The sequence below is a fragment of the Gracilinanus agilis genome, chromosome 3 (genome assembly GCF_016433145.1).
Source record: "Gracilinanus agilis isolate LMUSP501 chromosome 3, AgileGrace, whole genome shotgun sequence".
Lineage (NCBI taxonomy): Eukaryota > Metazoa > Chordata > Mammalia > Didelphimorphia > Didelphidae > Gracilinanus > Gracilinanus agilis.
This window is the reverse complement of record NC_058132.1, coordinates 203,205,474-203,230,331: the sequence shown is the minus strand read 5'-3', so window position 1 is coordinate 203,230,331 and position 24,858 is coordinate 203,205,474. Positions and strand designations below refer to the sequence as shown.

Sequence of the window (24,858 nt, the reverse complement as noted above, 5' to 3'; positions counted from 1 at the left end):
TGTGAAAAAAGGAAGAGTCAAAAATGACTCCAAGTCCTACCACACCAATGCAACTACCAACAATTTGGAAATTGGTCTTGATCAAGGACACATGACAAAACTAGTGGAAATGCGCATCGGCCATGGGTGGGGAGATTGCGGGGGGGTGAAGGGGAAAGGAGGAGCATGAATCATGTAACCATGTTAAAAATGAATATTAATAAATGTTAAAAAAAATGACTCCAAGTCTAGGAACCACAGAGTCACAGAATTTGAGAGTTGGAAAGAATTTCACTAATCATTTAGTCCAATATCCAGAAAGGAAATCTTATAGTAACACACCCAACAGCATTCATCTAGAACAGATTTAGAACTTCCCACAAGAAAGAATTCATTACCTCCTGAGGTATCCCTTTTTACTTTTGGTCAACTCTAATTGTTGGGAAATTTTTCCTGATCTCAAACCTAAATTTGTCTCTGCAATTCCCCCCCCCCCAATTGGTTTTGCTCTCTGACATTAGGATGAGCTAATATAATCCCTCTTCCATGTGAAATTCCTTCAAAATTTGATTTCAGTTAAATCTTCTGCAGACTAAACAGTTTCTTTGGCCTCTCTTCATATGAGGTGGACTCAGGTGCCTTCACTATCTTTGTTGCCCTCTTTTGGCTGCTCTCTATCTTGTCCTTAAACTGTCACGCTCAGAACTGAATGCAATGCTCCAGGTGTGGTCTGATGAGGGTAGAATAGAGAGAGGGACTACAGTCTCCTTGATCCTTTCTTCATCTAGCTCAAATTACATTAGCTCTTTTGGCTACCACAAGACACTGCTGACTCATATTGAGTTTGTAGCCCAGATATTTTTCAGACTGTCTAACCATACCTCATTCCATCTTGTACTTATGATGTTAACTTACTGAATCCAAATGTAGGACTTTACATTTTTCCATACTGTAGCCAGCTAGGTGGCTCAGTGGATAGAAAGGCAGGTCTGGAGATGGGAAGTCCTGGGTTCAAATCTGACCTTTTTTCCTACATGGTGATCCTGGGCAAGTTACTTGACCCTGATTCTCTCATCCTTGCCGATCTTCTACCTTGTAACTCAGTGATTTCCAAAGTGGGCGCCACCACTGCAGCAATCGGTGGGTGGGTGGGGGGTGTGATGGCCACAGATGCATTTATCATTGCTATTAAAATTTTTAAAAATTTAATTTCCAGGGAGCTAAGTAAATTTTTTTCTGGAAAGGGGGTGGTAGGCCAAAAAAGTTTGGGAACCACTGTTGTAACTGATACTTGGCATCTGTTTCTAAGTTGGATGGTAAGGGTTTAAAAAACATTTTTAAAATCTATATTGAACTTTGTTTTATTAGATTTAGCCCAGTGCTCTCTACTCTGTCAAGTTTTTTTTTTTAATTCTGATTCTGTCATCCAGTTTGAAGACTATCCTTCACAGCTTTGTGTCATCTGTAAATATGATGGGATTATCATATCTGCCTTTTCCCAAATCACTGATAAAACAAAAACAAAACCACAACCATTAAAAAGCACAAAGGCAAAAATAGATCTCTGAGACACTCTTCTAGAGACTTCCAGACAATCTGACATTGAATCTCTAGTTCAAGAGTAGTCTAGGCTGGGAAGCTAGGTAGCACAGTGGATAGAGAGTGAGGCCTGGAGTTGAGAACATGTGGGCCCAAATCTGGCCTCAGATATTTCCTGCTATGTGATCCTGGGCAAGTTACTTAACCCTGATTGCCTAGCCCTTACCATTCTTCTTGCCTTGGAACCAATACTCAGCATCAATTCTAAGTCAGAAATAGCCTAGGCATTCAATCTATTCCAATTCAAATTAATTGTAATACTGTTCAGTCTATATGATTCCACTGTTGACACAAATACTATGAATAACATTTTCAATTGCTTTGCTAAAATCTAGGTAAACTACACAGCTTTCCATTGATATACATTTACTAACCCTTTAGAGAGAGAGAGAGAAGAAGAAGAAGAAGAAGAAGAAGGAGGAGGAGGAGGAGGAGGAGGAGGAGGAGGAAGAGGAGGAGGAGGAGGAAGAAACTGCCAGATTTCCACAGATTATATTCTATGACACACCACATCTTAACAGTTTTACCAAGTGTAGAAGACATTGGAAAGTCACCTCTACTTGGCTTGATGGAGACAGCTGCCCCATTAAAGACAAAGACAGACAAGGAAGGAGGGAAGGCCTCATTAGGAGATAGCCTTAAATAAAGGTAGGAAGTTTGTCCTTGTACTAGAGAGTGACTAGAAGTTTCTGAAGGGCAATAAGGAGCAGAAGAGCATAGTCAAAATTGCATAAATGAATAATTCCATTATTCCCTAATAATTCACAATCCTCTCAATTCTTTCACTTGATGGCACAACAAATTAGCGGGTCAGTAACCCCAGTTCTGAGTCAGCTGTCTGGGGATGNAGAAGAAGAAGAAGAAGAAGAAGAAGAAGAAGAAGAAGAAGAAGAAGAAGAAGAAGAAGAAGAAGAAGAAGAAGAAGAAGAAGAAGAAAAGAGGAGGAGGAGGAGGAGGAGGAGGAGGAGGGAGAGGGAGAGAAGAAAAGAAAAAAGATTATTCTGACATGTCCTGTCCTGGCTCTGCTATCATTGCTTCCTTTGCTAAATATTCAACTCAAATCAAAAAGCATTTATTAAGGCTTTACCATGTGCCTGGCACATTGCTAATCACTGGGGATTCAAAGAAATCTGTCTAATGAGGTAAGATGACATGCAGACAACTACACACAAACAAGATATACACAAGGATGAAATAGAAATAATCCCCGAGGGAAAGCACCTTATTGGGAAATAGGGAAAGGCTTCATGCAAAAGGGGTATTTTAGTTGTTCAACAATCATCTCTTTAGTAATCAGTTCTAGAATTTCCCCCAGAAATTGAATTAATCCAGTTAGTTTATAGACTCTATTCTCTTTCATTTCTTAAAATTTAAAAATAATATTTCTTCAAAATTCACTTTTCTCCAGGCCTGTGGAACTTTTCACTTTTTCTATGAGCTTTTGAATATCAGTGATATCTTCTGGTCCTTTCTGTACTCAATGGTGTGGTTCACCTGGATCAGGGGACATGAATTCATCAAAGACAACGAGTTGCTCTCTATTTTCTGACTTAGCTAAACTATTAATACTCTATTATCCATATTTATTCTGTCATTCTCAGTGTCACACCCATTCTAAAATGGAAGCAAAAATAGAACTGCATAGATTCTCCTCTTGATTATCAGTTATCTATCGATCTGCAAAGTGGTTCTGCAGTTATTTGAATCGGTTTCTTTCCTATCACGTAGTTTTAAAGAGAAATAAAAAAGCCCTTTCTGTGTAGCTTAGCTTCCCTTGGCAGCTAACCCTCTGATTGCTTTGAGTTCTTGAACATTATTTTTATAGGACAGTATCACACTCTATATTCATGTTGTGTTACCTACCTTTGATTCTGTATTTTGTACCTATCTTTTAAAAATCTAAATTTGCTTTTTAATCCAAAGATTTCCCCGCTAGAATATGATCATAACAATAACTAACATTTATATAGTACTAACTATGTGTCAGGAACTATGATAAGCACTTTATAATTATTACCCCCACATATAATAGTTATGGAATTGTGCTCTAAGAAATGATGAGCAGGATGATTTTAAAAAAATGAGAGACTTACATGAATTGATGCAAAGTGAAGTAAGTAGAATCAGAAAAACATTGTACAAGGGACAGCAATATTTCTTGATGAACAACTGTGAATGACTTAGTTGTTATAAGCAATGCAGTGAAACAAGACAATCCGACTCACCCTGAAAAATGCCATCTGTCCTCTAAAAAAGAACTGATAGAGTCTGAATGCAGACTGAAACATACTATATTTCATTTTATTCCTTCTTTTTTTTATTTAAAATCTCTTCTACAAAATAGCTAATATGGAAAAATGTTTTACATGATTACACATGTATAATTGATATCAGATAGTTTGCTGTCTCAACTGAAGGGAGGAGGGCCAGAGGGAGAGAATTTGGAACTCAAAACAAATGTTAAAAATTGTTTTTACACATAATAGGGTAAAAAATAAAATATTGTTGAAAATAATTTTTTCATCATTTGATTTTAATGACAACCCTGGGAAGTAGGTATTATTATCATCTCCATTATTCAGATGAGAAATTGAGGTAAATAGAGGTTAAGTGACTTGCCTAGGGTCACTAGTAAGTGTAGCTAGTAAGTGTTTGAGGTCAGATTTAAATTCAGGTCTGTCTGACTCCAGGCCTGGGCACTACCCGCTGTTATCAAACTGCTCCCAAGAGTTGGAAGACAAAAATAAAGGCCTTATATACACCAAAATATTTATAACTTTTTTTTGTAGTAGTAGAGAACTGGAGACAATGTAGATGCCTATAAATTAGGGACTGACTGAACATGTTAAGGTATGGAATATAATGGAATATTACTATAGTATAAGAAATTCTAAACAATAGCTTGGGAAGGGAGGTTTGAGAAGTGAAATGAGTAGAACTAGCAAAACAATTCTGGTTTGGGCATTCAGGAGGGTGGGGCTACAATTATGTTATGGTAAGAAGAACCACAAAATAATTGAACTGAATGCTATGAAATTATAATGGTCAAGCTTGGCCCTAAATGAAGGACAAGAGGTGTGTGATCCTGACCAAATCACTTATCTCTGGATTGCCTTGCCCTTGACGCTGATAGAAAGACAGAAGGCAAGGATTAAGAAAAAAAAAAAAGATAAAAGAAAAGACATGGAGGAGAGATGTGGAGTGGTGATAGGGGAGCAAGTAGTCCAGTTTGGCTGGAATATAGAATGGAAAACAAAATCTGAAATCAATCTGGAAAGATGAAAGGTGTTAGAGAGAGAAGTACTCTCAGTGTGGCCAAACTGAGGAGTTTGTATTTGATTCTAGAGGAGATTCTAGAGGCTCTGGAAAAAAAGGAAAGTGATAAAGTCAGACTTGTGCTTTTGGAATATCCATTTGACAATTGTGTGGAGCAAAGAAGTCATAACTTGCAGCCCATGGGTAGTCCCCCACCCTCCTGAATGCCCAAACCAGATTAAAATGGAATTTGGAAAAGTTTTAAAAATAGATAGAAATACAATAAAATGTGGATAACATTAATCTGTCATTTTCCAAGCCAATATGTGACCCACAGGGATCCATTTCTGTTGGAGTTTGACAATGTTGTTGTAGAGAAGTAGGTTGGAGAAGGAAAGAAATATTGGAGGCAGGGAGACTAATCCAAAGTTTATTGCGATAGTCCAAGGGAAAGGTAATGAGATGGCTTAATCAATGGTTGTGATTGTATGAAGTGGAGAGAGGGGGAGAATGTGAGAGAAATTGTGGAGGTAGATATCATGGGATACCATTTCAGTGGATATGGAGAAGATGGGGAGAGGAATAGTGAAAAAGTTAGGGACAGTGAAAAGTCATGACTGTGAACCTGGAAGCCCCAAAGCATAATGGTATGTTAGAAGGACAAACAAACTGGATTTATAGGAGGTGGGCAGATATCCCAGTTCTGCCACATATTACCTGAATGATCTGGAACAAGGTGAAATAGACTCTCTGGGCCTCAGTTTCCCCAATTGCAAAATAAGGGACAGATGACCCTGATCGCTCCAACTCTATAATCCTATGAATATCAATTAAGACGAAAAATGTGCTTAGGAGAAAGTTAACGGTTTTTAGCTTTGGGACTGTTCTGGAGTTCTTTGTCACAAAAGTGTCTCAGACAGGTAATTAAAGATCATAATCAGGGTCTGCTCAGATTCATATAGGCAGGATAGGCAGTTGACTTAGTGAAAGGATTCAAAGGAAATTCTTCCTAACCAAGTTTGAATTAAAAGGCAAATACCCCTGGGCGGGGAATTGGGGATAGGTACTGAGCCTATCAGCAACTAACACCTTATTGTGAATTACTTTATCAGTCACTTTCTCTTCTTATTGTTGAGATCAAGATATTGTAAGGGAAAGGATATTTGGATAAGAAAGGATGCTTTTAAAAACCTGCTAAAGGAGGAGGCAGCAAGCTGCAGAAGCAAAAACGGAAGGAAAGAGAGAGAGGGCACCAAACCCAAATTTCATGAACTTAAAATGTTGTATAAGACCAATTCTGACAGAAAAGTAAAGCTAGAAAAATAAAGAGGTGATAGATAAGATTTTAGTGATTTCAAAAGGCTCACTTTGGACTAAAGTCCCCAAATCTAGTTAACTGAAATATCTTTCTAATACACTGCAGTTCCTATAGCAACATTCTTATAATTAGTCCCTTTCCCCCCACCTTCTGATGCATAGTGGATGTGGGCAGATTGCAATACATACTAAGGAACGAAGAACTGGGGAAAATGCTGTCATTAAGGATGTATATGGTTGGAAAAGATGAGCTGATCACACAGTGAGAATCAGGTATAATCAATCACATGCTTCACGAGTGTCTGTACAATAGCACTCAAAGTCCCCAGAAAGTTGAGGGGACCTTCTATGATAAAATTTGGGGAAGATATCAATAAGAGTTCCATACTGGACAGGCCTAGATGGGTTTCAGTGTGTATCTCTGTAGGAACATCCCACATCAGTGAGAACACAGATCATTTGAAATCATGAGATTAGAGTTGCTTTAATAACTGTGAAGAGAATACCTAAAATATGAAATGCTGGTCCTTTCTGGCCCCTCTTAATATAAAGGTGACAAAAGACATGAAAGGTTGAAAGATGAAGAGTTTAGAAATCTCCAGCCTAATATGATTATAATCCTATTGTACTTTAAAATTCAATCATCTTATCTTTTGGCATATATTTAAATACATCACTGTCAAAATATGCTATCAACCTCCTGCAGATCTTGGGGAATAGAAACACTATTACATAACTTTTCATTCACTATTATTTTTTTAAAAACACTTCTAGGGCAAAGGAAACTAGGATCAAACGATTTCAGAGATAAAGAATAATAATGGCAGAGCAAGCAGAGGTAGAAAACAAGAATTCCATATTGAGAAGTATTTGGGAGGTGAAGAGATGAAAGTAAAAACCTTTACCAGTTGATCACCTCTTCTAATTTTTTCTGTATGTAAAGTGTGAATATTGTAAAGTCTTTGGAATAGAGACTATCTTTCTGCCTCTAATTTAGTAGAGACAGAGAGAGAGAAAGAGAGACAGACAGACAGAAAGACAGACACAAAGAGAAACACCAATACATTCTAAAGAATCAGAGTTGCCACCTTAACTATCATCTAGTCCAATTTCGAACTCTATGCTGGAATAACCCTCTATAGCAACCTTGGTTATTTGTTATATAGCCTCAGTTAAAGCACTTCTAATGATGGGTAACTCATTATCTGCTAAGGGAACCCATTCAATTTTTTTTTGATAGTTCTAAATGTTAGAAGTAATTTATTGTTTTTATTGCAGGGAGGAAAAGAGGCAAAGTTTTGTTTCTCTGATTGAGAATAGAGAGGCTGCTATTTCATCTCTATGTCCACATACATGATTTATTAAGTATATATCCTGGAAGAGGCACAGTGTTAGATTAATAATATAACTAAATGTTCAAAGATTGATTTGGCACTTTCCATGTCCAATGACACCAATATTTCTACTTAGGCCAGTCTGGTTCAAGTATGTTTGATCTGGCGACAGATGAAAAATCTTTCCTACAGAATAGAAAATCCAGGTGAGGATTAAGGTCATGGCCAGAGTAAGATGGTGAGAAATCAGAATTAATTGTAAACAAAGCTTTTAAGTCTTAAGTCTAGGAAACTTGTTCCTTAATCAGCTGGATGACATTTGTTTCAGGACATACTTTCTTAAATTCTGTCAGTTCTAAGTACAAAAGGTCCCCAAGAGTATGAATTTGTAGATAGGAGAATATCAGTGGTAGAAGAATGTAGATTTGAAAAGTACATTTTGGTGGGGATTTAGTGATTTTTTTCCCCTTTGTGTCAAATGAGAAGGACCCAGCACACTTCACAATTAATCATTTTTTGTATAGTCGGTTAAATGAACGTTATGTACTGACACTACCCAAGGGGTGATGGCATTGCCTTTGACACAGGGTTTGACTTTATTTCTAGACATGGGAAGCCATATTCTTGATCTCTGGATACATGCCCAAAGAACAAAGAAAATGACCAGAGCAAAATAATCATGCTCTGTCCCTTTCTGAGGCAAGAACAGAAGCCTGGATAAGTAACTGTACTTCTTAGAATACCCCATAGGTCAGAATATCCAAGCTTTGGATAGTGATAATTTATCCAGAAAAAGATTGAAGGTGGAGTTCAGCCAAGTGGTCCCTGATGACTTCAGTTGACGTTTAAAATAAAAGATATCCTGATAGCCAATAACAACAACTAATCAATGCAACAACCAAGTATCCAAAAGTAAAGATGTGGGTTATATTAAGAAACCAGGAATTCAGTTCTACATTCTACTGCCCCTTCTAACTCTTCTGAGTCAATCTGTGATATTAGGCTAATGGTTCCACTTTGTTGCAGTTTGTTGTGAGAACTGAAACTAACATTTAGTTTCAAATCACTTGGGATGAGGGGTTTTGAACAAATATGTAGAATAAAGTGTACATGCATGTGTATGGAGGAGCATAGTGGGTTCAAATTAAAACTCCAAATTATTGTATTCTGCTTATGAAGAGGCAAACTGGTATTTGAATTTTTGATTTGAAATTAGGTGAGTCCTAGGTTTAAAATACTACCTCTTAAGTTTACTAGCTATATGATTTAGGTAGGTCTTTGCTAAACATTAAGGGTCTTCACAGAGGAATTGCACAAACTGGTTGATGTGGAAACCAATAGGCCCTTTTATTGAATAGTATACTTTTGAAAAGACTGTATCTTAACCACAGATGCAAAGCTGAGTACTTAGACAGGGAAGTATTGGCAAGAGAAGAAGGCTACATGGGCAGCATAATAGCTCTCCCCTTTCCTCTACATGTACTGGGACAGTAGTTATTATCTACAAAATAAGAATAGTACTTACTTGGCAAACTAGGGCATTAGCGGATGCTCTCTAAAGCAGGACAAGAAAAGTTAGGAGAGGGATAAAATCAAAAATGTCACCAGAGAGCCTCAAGCATGTGATTACTCCCAAGATTTGAGGTATCTCAAAAAACAGGCATTTACCAGTTCCATGGGTAGAACTCCTGGGTCTTCCATCACTACATGCATTATGGTAGGTCAGGGATATTGAAGAAAGCCAGGTATTTTATAGGGAGGACTAGGGTCTTGACTAGGTGCTTTTGATTGACTTCCCACCTTGGAGGTAATGGTCAGGGCAGAAGCAATCTATCAGAAAAAAAGGACCCTTTTTCTGAACTACAACAATGACTGTGGATAAGCCACTTAATTTTAGGTCATACTTTAAAGGATTATTATCAGCCAGGAGAACATTATGCATAGTAACAACAATATAATGATCCAGGATAATTCTGAAGGACTTAGATAAAGAATGCCATCCATCTCTAGAGAAAGAACTGTTGAAGTCAGAATGCAGATTAAAGCATACTATTTTCCACTTTAGTTTATTTGTGTTTTTATTTAGGGGTTCTTGTTTTATGTGAGTATTTTTTTTTACAACAATGACCAATAGGAAAGTATGTTGCATGCTAATACACGTCTAACCCAGATCAACTTGCTTACCACCAGCAGAGGGGAAAAGAAAGGAGAGGGAGACAATGTGAATCTTATAATTTCAGAAAAACATATGTTGAAAATTATTACATATAATTGGGAAAACTAAATATTTTTTAAAATGTTATTATTTACAACTGAGATACAAAGCACTTTGCCAGTTATTATTAAGAAGAAAATAACCAAATATTGTGCTCAATGTGTCTGTCCTGTGCTAGATATCTGTGAGAAATTTCCCTTTTTGCCCTTAAGAACAAACAAAGCTCAGTTCTTTTTTATCAAAACCACTCATATTCTTTTTTTTTTTTTTTTTTTTTTTTTTTTTAAATTTTTTTTTAAACCCTTAACTTCTGTGTATTGACTTATAGGTGGAATAGTGGTAAGGGTAGGCAATGGGGGTCAAGTGACTTGCCCAGGGTCACACAGCTGGGAAGTGTCTGAGGCCGGATTTGAACCTAGGACCTCCCGTCTCTAGGCCTGGCTCTCAATCCACTGAGCTACCCAGCTGCCCCTAAAACCACTCATATTCTTTAGAAATGTTAGGGTGTGGTATCTAGTACCTGGCACAAGTAAGCAAACAAATCAAGGGTACAAATTATCTAGGATCCCAGTAATCACTAGTGTTAACAGAATTTAGACTCTAAGACAAAAATGGGAATTATTTACTTAACTGGTAATTTGGACATAAAGCAATAAAATCCATTTGGTTTCATTCTTGAGACATAACAGATAGAGACATATTTTTATGGGGAGATAAAGATGAATTGTTTTGGAAATGCTGTTTGTGGCATTGACTAAAGTGTTATGTGTCTTGGTCTAAGCAGTCACCCAGAAGATGACATAAAAGGCATGCTTGATTCTTCTCAAGAATCCCAGAAACAGCATGCCCCTCAGACCACCAGCCCCGACTTTATCCCAGATTTGGTAGCCATCACTGAGAGGAGAACCCTTGTGCAGAAGCAACCCACTATCTACCCCTCCCACCCCAATAGACAACCAATTTGCACTGATGAGGCAGGCTAGTTAACTGAGCTGAAAAAGGAAAATGCTTGTAAGAGAGATAGAAGGCAGTATCTACCGGTGGATCAAATCACCTCAATCACCACTTCTACTAAGATACAAGTAGAGACAATCCAGAACCCTGAGAGAAAGGGAATAGGAGTGCCTAGTCATATTATCAGTTCTGCTTCCAGCTTGGTTCTTGTCACCATCATGGAGAGTAACTATGAAGAGAAGGGGGTCAACTATTTCTGCCACTAGTCAGTGAGTCAGACTTAAGCTCTCACTATGCTCCAGTCACTGTACTAAGCACTATGAATGCAAAAAGAGGTAAGATAGCCCTGCCCTCAAAAAGCTCATGCTATAATGGAGAGACAACAGGCAAATAAATATGACTAAAAAGGCTACGTACAGGAAAACAGGCAATAATTAAAAGAGAGAAGGCACTAGAATTAAGAGATGTTGGGAATCAGAAGGCATGATTTTAGTTAGAATTTGAAAGAATACAGGGAAGGTAATAAGGCAGAGATAAAAAGGGAGGGCATTCTAGGAATGGGAGACAGCCAGAATAAAAACCCAGAGCGGAGAGATGGAGTGTTTTGTTTGAGAAACAATAAGAAATACAGTGTCACTATACTGAAGAGTATGACATTGGGAGTAAGGTGTAAGAAAACTGGAAAGGTAGGGTCAGCAGATGGGTGAGCCTAGGCAATGAAGGCCTTTGAATGCTAAATGGAGGATTTTTTATTTCATCTGGAAAGGAAAGGGGAGCCAGTAAACAGTAATGGTCAACCAATTGCTACGACAGGGCAGTTAAGTCTAAGAACCATTAGCTTGGGCATAGCAATGTCTCTCACACCAGACCACATGCAAAGGTATGGTTTTATTAATGAAAATGACATTAAGGGAGATGATTTACCATTGGCTTTGCTGCTATACTTTCATGATCGTGGGGCCTTCCCATCTGACTTATAGCTTGAATTTTTTGTTGTCTTCTTCATTAGGACATGAACTCCCTAAGAGCAGGGTCTGTCTTGCTTTTCTATTTGTAACCCTACTACTTGGCCCAGTGCTTTTGCACGTAAAAAATGCTTCATTAATGGGTTTCCATTTTCATCCATCTGCTTACTCATCCATTCATTTTTCTCCCTCACATCTCATTTTAATCGCTTGCCAAGTCTTGCTGATTTTGACTCCTTAATATCTATTTTGATTCTACACATCTCAACCCGCACATAGCCATTATCCTCATTCAGGTCCTCATCAGAACCTGGACTACAGAAAGTCTCATAATTAATCTCATTGCCTCTAGTCTTCCCATTCTACTCTAATCTCCACATAGCTGCCAAACTAACATTCTTAAAGTCTAAGTCCTTTGCTCAGCAGGTTTCAATGGTTCCTGTGTTGCCATTAAAATACACATTATTTGGCATTTAAAATCCTTCACAACTTGGCTCCAACCTATCTCTCCTGATAGATTATGAATTGCTTTCTCTCATACTCCATAATCCAATCAAACTGAGCTAGTTGCTGTTTCCCATAAAAGACAGTTCATCTCCCACTTCCATACCTTTGCATGTGATGTCCTCCATGCCCTCTTCATCTGTCTCTTGGAGATTAAGCACAATTTAAGACTCAGTTCAAGTTGTCCTGATTCCCATAATTATTAACATCTTTTACCCCCAATCATCATATACTTATTTCCTGTACTTGCTTATCTGTGAATCTGTTGCATTCCCCTTACTAGAACATGTTTCCCTTTGGTATTTAATTCCTTGGCATATAGTAGGCACTTAAATGCATATTGATTTAGATACAGATACCCAGGAGACAGCTGCAACTCAGGTTAAACTAGATTCAAAGTAAAATGTCAAGGCTGAAATGTCACTAGTGACCATTTTTAGCTTATTTCATGGCTTCATTTTTTTGTTTCTTTACCCATATTTTGGGCTATTCATTCTTCATTACTACTGCTTGGGCAAAGAGAATTTCACAGAAACTAAGGTTACACACACTGAACTCAGCTTCACTAACCTGTGAGAATGTAGTTTACAGAATTTGGCACCTCCTTTTGCATCATCTTACTATTCCACAGAGCTGCATCTGTTAGTGCTGTATTTAATTTAATTTCTTGTCCATCTCAACCCTATCTGTACCCAGAATGTTATGACATCAAGGTAAAACTATGGGCTTTCTCAAGGAAAATAAGGTCTTTTAATATGTAGGCTATAGTTGAAACCACATGTCGTTTTAATTGACTTTAGATTTGATGACACTAGAATCCACTTAAAACTGGAACAGACTATAGTCTTATTTACTTCTATAATTCTAAAAGAAATCCACCCACAAGGCTCAACAGGAAAAACTAATTTGCAAAGAATGGCTGGTGTTACAACCTGGCAACCCGTTTGTTTCCTTTCAACTAAACAGAAGATACAGGTCCTGAAACACATATTTTACAGAATGTTTTTACTCTCAAGAAAGGATTGAGGCTATCTGGTCCTAAGGGTATCCTAGGATTTTCAACCTAAGATTGAGCACTTCAGGAAATATTCTTTTGGTTTGCATTTTGCTTTTGTAGTCCCCCTTATCCATCTGATGCAAAAGTAGCCTAGCACTAGCTTTGCTTAATAGCACTGCTTATCAGTGATCCAAATCTATTTCAGTGTCAGAGGCTGAGAGATGCAAGAGTAACACAGCTGACATCAGCTCTGCAGCACTGTCATGTCAGCCTCTAGGCCTTCAGGAAATGAGTCTCTCTGGGTCCCTGGGCAGCCCATATTGCCCTCTGTGCAGTTTGCAGTCTGTTTATTAATCCAGTCCCAAACACTGATTATGGCATAGTGTTACTTTCCTATCTGATTTAAAAAGTATCAGTGATGGATAGAACTTTTTTTAAACTTCTGGAAATTTAATTTCTAGAGGCTTCATCTGAAATCTGACAAACCATCAAGCTAAGTGTTTTGGCTGGGACTGCTATACTAGGGTTTATAATACTCTTTCACTACTCTCAATTTTAGGAGGAATTATAGCATGCTATAGTCCTATATAGAAGACTTAGCCAACAATAAAGGCCAAAGAATTAAACAGAACAAAACAGGTCTACATATATATGGGATGATGAATAATAGAATATAAGAAGGATCCAAGGCAACCAGGCCTATGCTGAGCAAACAACTAGTCCACATCAAAAGGAAAGAAGCAAATTAAAGACAAAAGTATTCAGTCATTGTCTGAGAGTAGAACAGAGAAATCAGAGTTCTGAATTACAGAACTGTTTAAATTAGATGAAGAAGCATGATGGAATTTTTGATTATTTGTGCCTTGGGAGGTGGAGGGATAGTAGCAGTAAAGGGAAGTTAGCCAGATTTTTAACATTATAACTTCAGGGAACATCTGTAACCAATGTAGACTGACCACTATTTTGCAATTTCTAGTCAAAGGTCAAGGCAGCAAATGAGCAGCACTTGAATACTGCTCTCTTCCTGACTGTGAGGACATTTCCTTAATCACAATAGATTGTCCCTCCTCTGGCCATTAATTTCCACCAGTTTCCTCACTTATAAAGCTAGGATACTTGGTGAAGAACTTTGCAATTCTCTTTAAAAAACAAAAAAAACCCCTTACTTTTTATCTCAGAATTGATACTAAACATTGGTTCCAAGGTAGAAGACTGGTAAGGCTTAGGCAATGGAGGTTAAGTGACTTGACCAGGATCACGAAGTCTCTTTGGCCATATTTTAACCTAGGACTTCTCATCACTAGGCCTGGCTCTCAATCCACCTGGTCATTTTGATGTCCCTTAACTTTGTAAACTTTGAAGTGCGAAGTAATTGCCAGTGATGATCATGAGAAGTGGAGGTTATTTAACTGAGCTGTATTCTGAAGATGATACAAATAAACCACCTATTTTTTAGCTTTCATATGTTTATTCAGTTAGGCACCACAGAGGTTCTGCTTCTTTGTTAATGACATGTTTAGTATGTCATGTTTTTCTTGTAGCCAGCACAGTGATATTATTGAACGGAAACAAGAAGGGCAAGAGAGGGAACAGGCAAGAATTAAGCGACTTTGCTCTTCTATTTGACTCCTCACAGTGATCCCACTAGCAGGAGCAGCTTTTTCACACGGGGAAATAGTAACCCACCTATTCTAACAAATTAACCTAAGTGTAAGATCTTCTGATAGACATTTTTATTTTCTTGACAAAATGTCTGATGAGAGGCATATATAATGGAATAGGTCTTGTGAGGCTCTGAGATTTTAATTTGGAAGGAAACTTTTTATGTTTTTCCTAGACAATTCAACTATTTGGTGACAAAGGAGGAAACAGCTGTGTAGTACATTTGTTTTGAGGCCTTTTTGGTGTGATCATCCAGTTAAGTGTTAGAAATTTTTCTGTCACTCTCACTCTAAGCCATTTGGAAAGCTATGGTTTTAAGTTTTGACCACACATTTACTGAAGCGGTAGGTAAAGACAGCAACATTTGTTTCAGCAAAACAACTTCCTGGATTTCAGCTTCCTTTCACTTCCTTACCTATCATTTAGAAAGGTTGTCCCTTTTGAATATGAGTGATAGTAAACCCTCTAAACCTTTACTATGTGCAAAGCACTGTGTTAAGTGCTAGGGATACAACAAATAGAAAATTAAGGCAGCCCCTACTCTCAATGAGCCCATATTCTAATGGGGAGCCAACAGAGAAAAAGGGTTTCAGTTGTAACTCAGATGGAAAAGTTCTTATGGTGGACTAGCAAAACAATAGTAATACATTATTTTAAATGCTATTTCAAAGTTAAAATTATATCATGTGCACCAAAAGGGGAAAATATAGTATCCTATACAAGATACTAATTTAAAAGTGCAACATAGGTGCAACATTCATGACTGTATTTGAGGCAATAGCCATGTTTGCATGGTGTTTTGAATAAATTATAGTTGTTTTGATTCTTAAAATATTGTATGGTTAACTTCAAATATTATTGTAATTTTACAAAAAAAAAGACAAAGGCTTAGATAGTGATTTGCTTATGGTTACACAATTGGCATTAGTGGCAAGATTTGAATACAAATTCTGACTCCCAAATTCTATATTCTTTCTACTACATATTTCCCTATGCATAAAAAATGCCAATATTAGTATCTACATGCTGTTAGCATGAGCTACAGAAATATTTAACATTTATAAAGCCCTGTTAAGGTTTCTGTAGGAGTAAAAATGAATAAATACTCCTAGTATTTAAAAATATATAGGATTTTAATAATAATCAAAAAGAAAGGGAAAAGAAAAGGACTCTTTCAGTCTAGTGAGCAGAGCAAAGAGAGCCAGAAACTCATACCTGCAATACTTTGCCAAAAGCAAAGCCCAAAAAGAGCCCTGTAGCATGGGTCTCAGTCAAATTTATCTCCCAAGCCTCTGTACGTCAAATGAGGACGTACTTAAAAGGATGCTGGGAATGTAGCTCAGGTGTGGCAAATTTTCCACCTGCGGTTTCTAAAGTGCCTTAGAGGAATAGCATAATGAATAGAGTACTAGGCCTGGAGTTGGGTGGACCTGAGTTCAAATGTGCCATCAGATATTTCCTTTGTGATCCTGGGCAAGTCACTTAACCCCAATTATCTAGCCCTTACAACTATTCTGCCTTGGAACCAATAGTATTGATTCTAAGACATTAGATAAAGATTTAAAAAAAAAAGTACCTATACACTATTTCACTCAATTCTCAGAATTCATTGAGGTAGGTATGGACATGCCTACTACTGCAGTAGATAACCATGCCAGAAGACTGGAGAGGTATCAGGGAACTAAAAGCAAGATTCCTAAGATCACACAAAGATTGTAGCCATACACAATCATAAACTATTGCAAGCTTTCAAAATAATTCTAGTTGACTAACTCCAATCCAGTGTTTCAGGATATAGACTTCATTTTAGATCTTCATATACCATTGGCTAAATAGTGAGAAAAAAAACCACAAAAATTAGGAGTTTTCATATTGGTCTGTTTCATTTATTCTTTTTATATATATATATGTATATATATATATATATATTTTTTTTTTTTTAAAACGTTTGTACTTCGGTGTATTGTCTCATAGGTGGAAGATTGGTAAGGGTGGGCAATGGGGGTCAAGTGACTTGCCCAGGGTCACACAGCTGGGAAGTGGCTGAGGCCGGGTTTGAACCTAGGACCTCCTGTCTCTAGGCCTGACTCTCACTCCACTGAGCTACCCAGCTGCCCCCCTGTTGCATTTATTCTTTCATGAAACTGGTGATGTTGAAAATTTTTTATATTATCAATATTTAAGTTGTAAAGCAGTTCACAAAGGCTCTGTGAAAGCTACAGAGAAACTGTACCTGTCTGTGAACACAACTTATTACTTCTGAGACCTCACACTGTGGTGTTTTTCACAAAGACAGAACTTAATATTTTTGAAAATGATCATAAAACCCAGGTGGCATAATAGACTAGTGTCAGAATGAGATGTTATAAAAGTGAAGGTAACAGATATTTCATTTACTCTATATTACTTTAACAGATGTCAACAAGTTCACTCTTTGCATACCACTACTATTCTCTTATGGGTGAAGCTTTGTTGAAGACAAGAATAAACCTGCCAACATTTCTTTTGGCAGTAGAAGTTACTTGCATTCTTCTCATAGTTACAGAAAAAAAAAATAAATAAATAAAATCATTTTTATGATAAAGATATCAGTTTTTGCAAACTAATTTTGCTACTATCATAACTTAAAAACCTTTTGTCACTGAATTTTTCTGAATATATGGTGCTAGACTAAAACTCCTTATTCTCATGTATCTAAATAATGGACTCAAGTTTGAGAATATACTAAAGGAAAATCAGACTGCAAACTAAACAGGTACATCACATTCTTCAGAGTGAGAAAGATACTGAAAAGCATCCGTATTGATGATTTTAATCACTGAAAAAGAGCACCCAAATGACAGAAAAAGGGTTATGAGTACCAGGGGAACAAAACCTGCCCCCATCAATCCTTCATACTATGAGTCAGAGAAAATACCAAACTCCACATTACTTCCTTCTTTTATTTAGAAGCATATCTGTTCCACAAACACACAAAAAGGATAAATCAAACACTCAGATGCTAAGTGTTGGTCTTTAAACATCATATCCAACGATGCCACCCTTGCCTATGATCTCTCCAACGTAAAACCACATGCACACCTCAGTGGCCACCAAACTATTTAGCACAGCTTCCTGAAAGAGAAAAACCAAACAAAAAACAGTCATAGTTTATTTAAGGCATATGTTTTCTTCTTTCTTCTAACTCTTCTCCATCACAGTTTTGTGATGTTGACCAAAATAACACTATTCAGTTCAGGACAACTCAATTTTGAATCAAAGTCAAGAATTATGGACAGGTTAATACATTTATTCAACTGCTGAGAGCATTAGAAATCTCAATTATGAAAATGGTAACCCAGAGTTCATACTTTAAAGAAAATATTTTCAAATCACTCTTTAAAGTTCTGAGCTACCTTAATTTTTTTATTATACTAGTTTATAGGACAATTTAGGATCCCTGAAACTATCGACATATCCTAGAAATAACTGGAATACTTAGAATCTTAAGTACATCTTAGATGTATCATTCACAGGGGAAGAATAAGTTATAGAGAAACATGACATTTCTGTCTGGCTGAAGAAAATATTAAAGGATGAGAACTGTCTCTTAGACAGATATCATTTCTTTCACTGTTATCTGGCCCAGGAAAATTCTCAAACATTCAGCTGACAACCCCTGAATTTTAATCAAAAATAACTCAACCTGTCTTTTCCATTTTTTTCCCCTATAACAGCAAATGTTTAAATGAGTTCTTCAAAAGCACTCTTGTGTAGACATAAAACAAACTCTCAAAAGAAAAACATGATACTATTTTCACAGTGAACTCAAGACTTCCTTTCTTTGGGGAGTTGGCTGAGGCTTCTTTTACTTTGCATTAAATTTACAATGACTTTTTGCAAGTTTGAGTCTGTGAAAAATTACTAAGTTTTTCAGGATGTGGGTGTGCCAACTCAGCAGTAATTTATTCCCTTTGCATCCCATAGCCTAGATGGAATTCCAAGCTCCAATCCTTATAGCTTTTAGATTTTTATCTTCATGCAATTTAATATTCCTTCATATCATATAATATACTTTCCAGGTCTGGGTTTTTTTTCCTCCAGGAAAGCACTGCCTTGATGTATCTGCTTATGATGTATCCAAATATACCTTTTTGCTGAACTAGAGAATCTCAAAGCTAGAAATGCACAAAAATGGATTCAGTAAAAGTAAGCAACTGGATCTTGGTGCAACCATCAAAGCAGAAACCAATGTAAAATTAAGAAAAGAGCTACCTAACGGAAATGTCAGTTCCTTGCTTTAAATGGGGTTGCACATTGATCTCTACTATGGAGAAATTAGCAAGGTAAAAATCTTCCCAGACAGTTAATTTGGAGCTTACATTCTGTTAGATTCAGCTTCACTTGAAAACACGTGTTAATCAAAATGATCAGAAAGCCCTCAGGGGAAAACATTTTTTGTTATGCACATCCATTTTCATTTGGCCATGGTTACCTTAACTGTGAGACTTCTGAAGCTACCAGTTCGAGCTGATACAATTATTTTTTTCAGGCCCTCAATGGCTCCAGGGATCTCAGCAGGAGTTGGAGGAATCAGCTCAACCTTGGCATAGTGCCAAAATATAGCCAATCGAGGCTTCGAATAACTTACAGCAGCTGGAAGAAAAAACCCAAAAAAGCCTAGGATGAACTCACTGGAGACTGAAAGAAGCAGATGTGTGGGCTGGACACAAATATTTATTCATGCATCACATTCATTCACTGCTTGTACCAAATGTGCACCCTGTATGAAGACTAAAAGCTGCTCCCTAGTAACAAGCAGCTATTAAAGATGCCTAACACCTGTGTCACAGGGGAAGTTCAATCAGGCAGGAAGCCTTTAAGCACACTTATTATGCAAGGACTAGCACTGTTTGTTGGCTGGTTTATGAATGGCAAATCCACTTAACTACATAGCTTTTACATGTTGGTCTTATAAATTAAGGAAGTAACAGTAATTTTATTATAAATACTTGATAGAGACTGGACTAGAGTAAGTGGGGGAGGGAAGAATAGTACATTTTGAACCAGATTGAAGACCTGCCACAATATTTGGCATGGATAATTTGATCCAAATGGAATTACATCAAAAGCATCCATTTTTAGTATCTATTATCAATATGTGCTGGATGGAACCTTTCTTTAACAAAAGCACAGCTGTTTTTCCCTCAAAAGCAGTAGAAACAATACTGCAAAAGTCTGTAGCAGCTAGGATGAAGAATGTAGTATTTAACAAAGATTAAATGTTGTTAGATATTTATGTTAAAAATTCAAGAAAAATTTGTCTCCTGAGTTAACTGAAGCCACTACTTACACCAAAGTAGTTAGTTACAGAACTATAGCAGTAACAATAGTAAGATGATGGCTTTTTTGAATGGGAACATTACAATAAAAGCAATTAACAGAACAAACTTGTGAACATACAATAAAGTATAAATACCCATACTCCTTGTTTATTCTTCCTCCCTCCTTCCTATTGGAATTTTTTAAACCCTTACCTTCTGCCTTAGAATCAATACTGTGTATTGGTTCCAAGGTAGAAAGAAAATGGCTGGGCAATGCGGGGTAAGTGAATTGCCCAAGATCACGCAACTAGGAAATGTCTGCAGCCAAATTTGAACCAAGACCTCCTGGTCTCTAGGTCTGGCTCTCTATCCACTGTGCTACCTTGGATTGTATTTCTGATTAGCATTTGAATTACCTAGCTCGGGAAGGAAAAATTTTTTTGCTTAAAACCACTGAGTTTTTAGTGTTAGCAATTTTTCTATTGGATTTGGTGAGAAGAAAAATTAATGCCAAATATGAGGCTTGAGGCTTCCCTGTGAACTTCAATTATTCACTGGAAGGCAATGTGGTACAATAGAGTACTAGGTTTTTGTCAGAAGACCTGGGTTTAAATCCCAGATCTGCCATTTACTACCTGTATAGCTTTCATACACGTCTTAGATTCTTTGGGCCTCAGTTTTTTCATCCATAAAATGAAAGGAATGGACTAGATGACATTCGAAGAGTCCTTCTAGTATTAAATATTTAAGTAGATACAAAATCTCTAAGAAATGATATAGAAAAGACTTTATGTTGGTCAAACAAGAAGCATGGTTTGAATAGGACAATACAATTAAAAAAAAAAAACCACTTCATTCAATGAACTGATGCAAAGTGAAATGAGCAGAACCAGAAGAACATTGTACACAGAAAGTGTATTAGACAACTAGTCCTTGTCAGCTCTGGGAGAGGGTATGGAAGAGGGAAGGGAAAGAAAATGAATCATGTAAACATGAAAAAAATATTCTTAAAAAAATAAAATAAAACCAGAAAAAAAAAACCTAGTTCAAATTCAAGTTAATTACGTTGCTTTTTTTCCCAATGGTTTCATAAAAAATTTAAGGCTGGAAGGGCCTTTAGATATTATTTAGTCATCACTTAGCACTGTGACTGACATAAAAGGAGGGGTTTAATGTATGTTTTTAATTTAGTCTAAATATCTGATTTCACAGAAAAGGTGAAATGACTTACTCAAGATTATAAAACTCATTATAGCCAAGTTGAGACTAGAAATGAAGTTTCTTGACTCGTGTTCTTTTAATTTGATCTTTTTTTTTTCTTCAGGGGTAGGATTGGGTTGTGGGGAATGGTTAAATTTTCTATTCTTGACACTTTACTGTACATAGAGGTGAACTGAGGTTCTCAATGCCCTATTTAAGGAGAATATAAACTCTGGCAGGTCCTACCTACGCTGAAAAGACAAGAGCACAGGTTTGTCATGAGTTTCACTACATTGTTGTTTGAGGGCCAACCTAATCAAGTCTGGAAAGGTTTATCACAAGTGGTGAGATCCTTTAAGTTAGAGATAAGCTGTAATTTATCTGGTGTAAAAGTTTCCACATTGACAAAGTTAGATGCTTTATATGTATTGAAGTATTAGAGTATACATTTACATAATCACAGATTTATACTATACTGAGAATCAATTTGTTAAATAATCATTTGAGAAGTTTGATGACTATAAAATTATGATGTATTATGAACTCCACCAAGACGAAGTTAAAATATAAGCAGCAGATATTTCAATTTTCAAAACATACATACACACACACACACATACACACACACACACACACACTGGACTAATTATTAGATTGAATCAAACATGTCTATTTTGTTACTGACTTAGCTCCACCAACCTCTTTTGCTATAAATTCTAGAATTCAAATACCTCTCAATTACCCATTTAACTGTCTAATAGCAAATAATAATGCTAATAATGTTAAAATTTATGTTTTACTTGAGAATGTATAATGATATTTTTACTATTTATCTTTATTCTTCTGTCTTGATTAGTAAAACCAATCTATAACCCTTCATTACACACCAGCTGGTGAAGGTGCTGGTTGTTGGGGGTAAGGTGAAAAGTATCTTAGATCCCAAAAGCAATATTCACTGGTAACACACTAAGTGGATAATCTAATACAGATAGTAAAAAAACCTCTATTTTGGAAGTCCCTTCCATTTATCTTGTTTGAATGAGAATGTGTATCATATTTGACTTCCAGATGTTTTCTCAGTTAAAGGACATTTCACAAACATGACTGTTTCATTGGCAAAATGCTAAAAAAGTAATTCTTTATTAACTTAATCCTATAAGAAAACATAAAGAGACTATCTATGGCTTTTGCAAGTTTGGCACTATCCCTTTTAGTACCTGCATGAATAAAAGGACAAGGAATAAGCCTAGTCTACTACCAAGGAGGGGCTGCATGGTGGAAGAAACTGAAGAGAATTAAATTGTGTCAAGCACAGAATTAAACAGTACTTATCTTTTAAAATAAGAAAACTTATTTCTTATGTTTCCTACAACAGAAAAAGTTTCAGATGTGGAATCAGGAGATGGGTTCCAATTCTGGCTGTAATACTTAAGCTAGCCATGTAACTACCACCACTCAAGGCTTCATTTAAAATAGGGATGCTGCACATCAGCTCTAATTGTTAGAACCTAGAAACTTGTTATTTGGGATGGAAGGTTTGGAGTTAGAGGGGATTCAAAGGAATCCCTTGCATAAAGTAAGTAGACTTTTGATTAAAAAAAAAAAGATTTATCCACGATAAGCATTTTAAAAATGGTTCATCCAGTATGCTAGTTATTATTCATAATTTAAAGTTATCAAATATAAAAAATTATCCAAAAAATATCAGTGATTCAATTCCTGCCAAATGTCCTATCCCTTAGCCAGATTGGATGGCATCTATTCACATTTACAAATCTCTCTACTCACCTAAACAACCCTATAATATGCAGTACAAAATACCATTGTAATTGCTTAAACGGAGATTTAAAGTGGGTAAGCAGTCTAAAGACACCAAGCTACTGTTGTTAGAACCAGTATTCAGGACCAAGTCTTTCCAGGTTCCAAGGTCATCATTACTCTTCTCCCTGCACCACAATGTCCATCTCTCAAGCTTGTTTTCATCAAGCTCAATTCTCTTCTGGTTCTTGGGATGCCTGTAGTTTAAACTCACAGAAACACACCCCAGGCCCAGATTTACGTGCAATGAATAGCTTACAGGGTCGCCTGGAAGGAAGAATGGAAACAGAACCTTAATTCTGTGGGATTCAAAGCACTTTCGTGGACTGCTGGGTTCTTGGGGCTGGGACTGGTCCCCAGGACCGCTGCCTCTCTTTCCCCTTTGTTCTAAGAACCTCCAAACTAGGAGGATTCAGAGAAATATATAGCCCAGCGAACAGAAGCAAGTAAAGGGGAGTACGCAGAGCAGACCTGATGGGAGCTTCGGACACGACCCCCACCCACGCCACGAAAGGAACCGAAATGGGGTCGCTCATGTCTTCCCAGACCAGGTATTAATAGAGCCCACAACCAGGAATCCTGGGGAGGGAAGGCGAATGGCCCGGGCGGCCCTGGACAGGCCCTCGAGTTACCCGGAGGTCCCCTTCCTCTCCTCCCACTTCCCCGGCCCAGTCCGACCGGTCAGGGCAAAAGACTTGAGTCTACTCACCGTTAAGCAGCGATGGAGCCTTCTCGATGGCGTTACGAACCAGCTGGGCCATAGCGAGAGGGAATGAAGGAGACAGCTGGTAAGAATGGTCCTTCACTCACTCAGGGCCGCAGGCTCCCCGCTGAATGTCACCCTCCGGAAGGACCCAAACCTCGGACCTTTCCTCGCCCCATTTCGAACTAGGGCGTCTGTAGCGCGCCTCGCCTCTAGGATGTTTAAGGCCAGGAACTTTTAATTCATTTGCCTCAGAGAGGGTGGATCCAGAGAGATGATAACAGCCACGAAAAAAGTTTTTTTATGTATTACATGTGCCTTGTTGTGGCCTCCAGAAGCACATAAAGAAAAACCCAAACAGGCGATTACTTGGACAACCTTAGGAGCTAGGAACTGACGGAACGGGTTGCGGAAGTTAGGAAAGGAGCCTGCGTGAAGAGCCCTGGACTTTGCATTGCGCACGCGCTATTCCCTCCCGCCCTCCCCCACCCTTTTAGTTTGCCGGTGGGCTCTACGTCTTTCCCGAAGTGTGAGATGCTGTTTATTATTGTGCAGGTACTCCAGTTGAGAGTAAGCCCTGGAACGAGAGAGGCGCTTCGGGCTCTTGTCCTGACCCTCCTTGTGACCCTGGCCTCGTCATTACTCTCTCCTAACGGGTTTCCTTAAATAAAACAGAAAGTGAACAGATTTCCAAACCGAAAACGTTTATTGGAGACCGCGGTGTGCCCAGCAGCCTTGCTGCCATCCCGCCCCCGGGAACCCGGAGTCTTGTGTACGTTCCCCTGATGAGGGTAACCTCTTCCAGCATAGCTCCCTTTGCTCTCTCGCCCCTTATAAGCCCTGAGGACTTTCCGGGCTCGGACCCTAAGCCCCGGCCCCGGGGGAGAGGGGGCCCGAGAGCTTGGTAGGCTGCCTTGAGGGACGAGGGGAGGGGAAGCGCACCCGACTGAAGACAGCAATAAAGAGAGCGGGAAGTAGTGACGGTGGCTCTAGGCAGGTATTGGTTTATTAAATACAAGTTCTGCACAAACACCCAGGCAAAAGATTGACAAG

At 37.8% G+C, this 24,858-nt stretch overlaps 1 protein-coding gene across 1 annotated transcript; it reads right to left on the bottom strand.

The window, feature by feature from the left end:
- Nucleotides 1-17,703: 17,703 nt before the first annotated feature.
- Nucleotides 17,704-23,962, bottom strand: ATP5MG (ATP synthase membrane subunit g). Its single transcript, XM_044666364.1, has 3 exons — nucleotides 23,812-23,962; nucleotides 19,256-19,416; nucleotides 17,704-17,895 (listed from the first exon to the last, which is right to left on the bottom strand). Exons 1-3 carry the CDS (start codon nucleotides 23,861-23,863, stop codon nucleotides 17,797-17,799), a joined length of 312 nt encoding a protein of 103 aa, XP_044522299.1. The 5' UTR covers nucleotides 23,864-23,962; the 3' UTR covers nucleotides 17,704-17,796.
- Nucleotides 23,963-24,858: the final 896 nt, after the last annotated feature.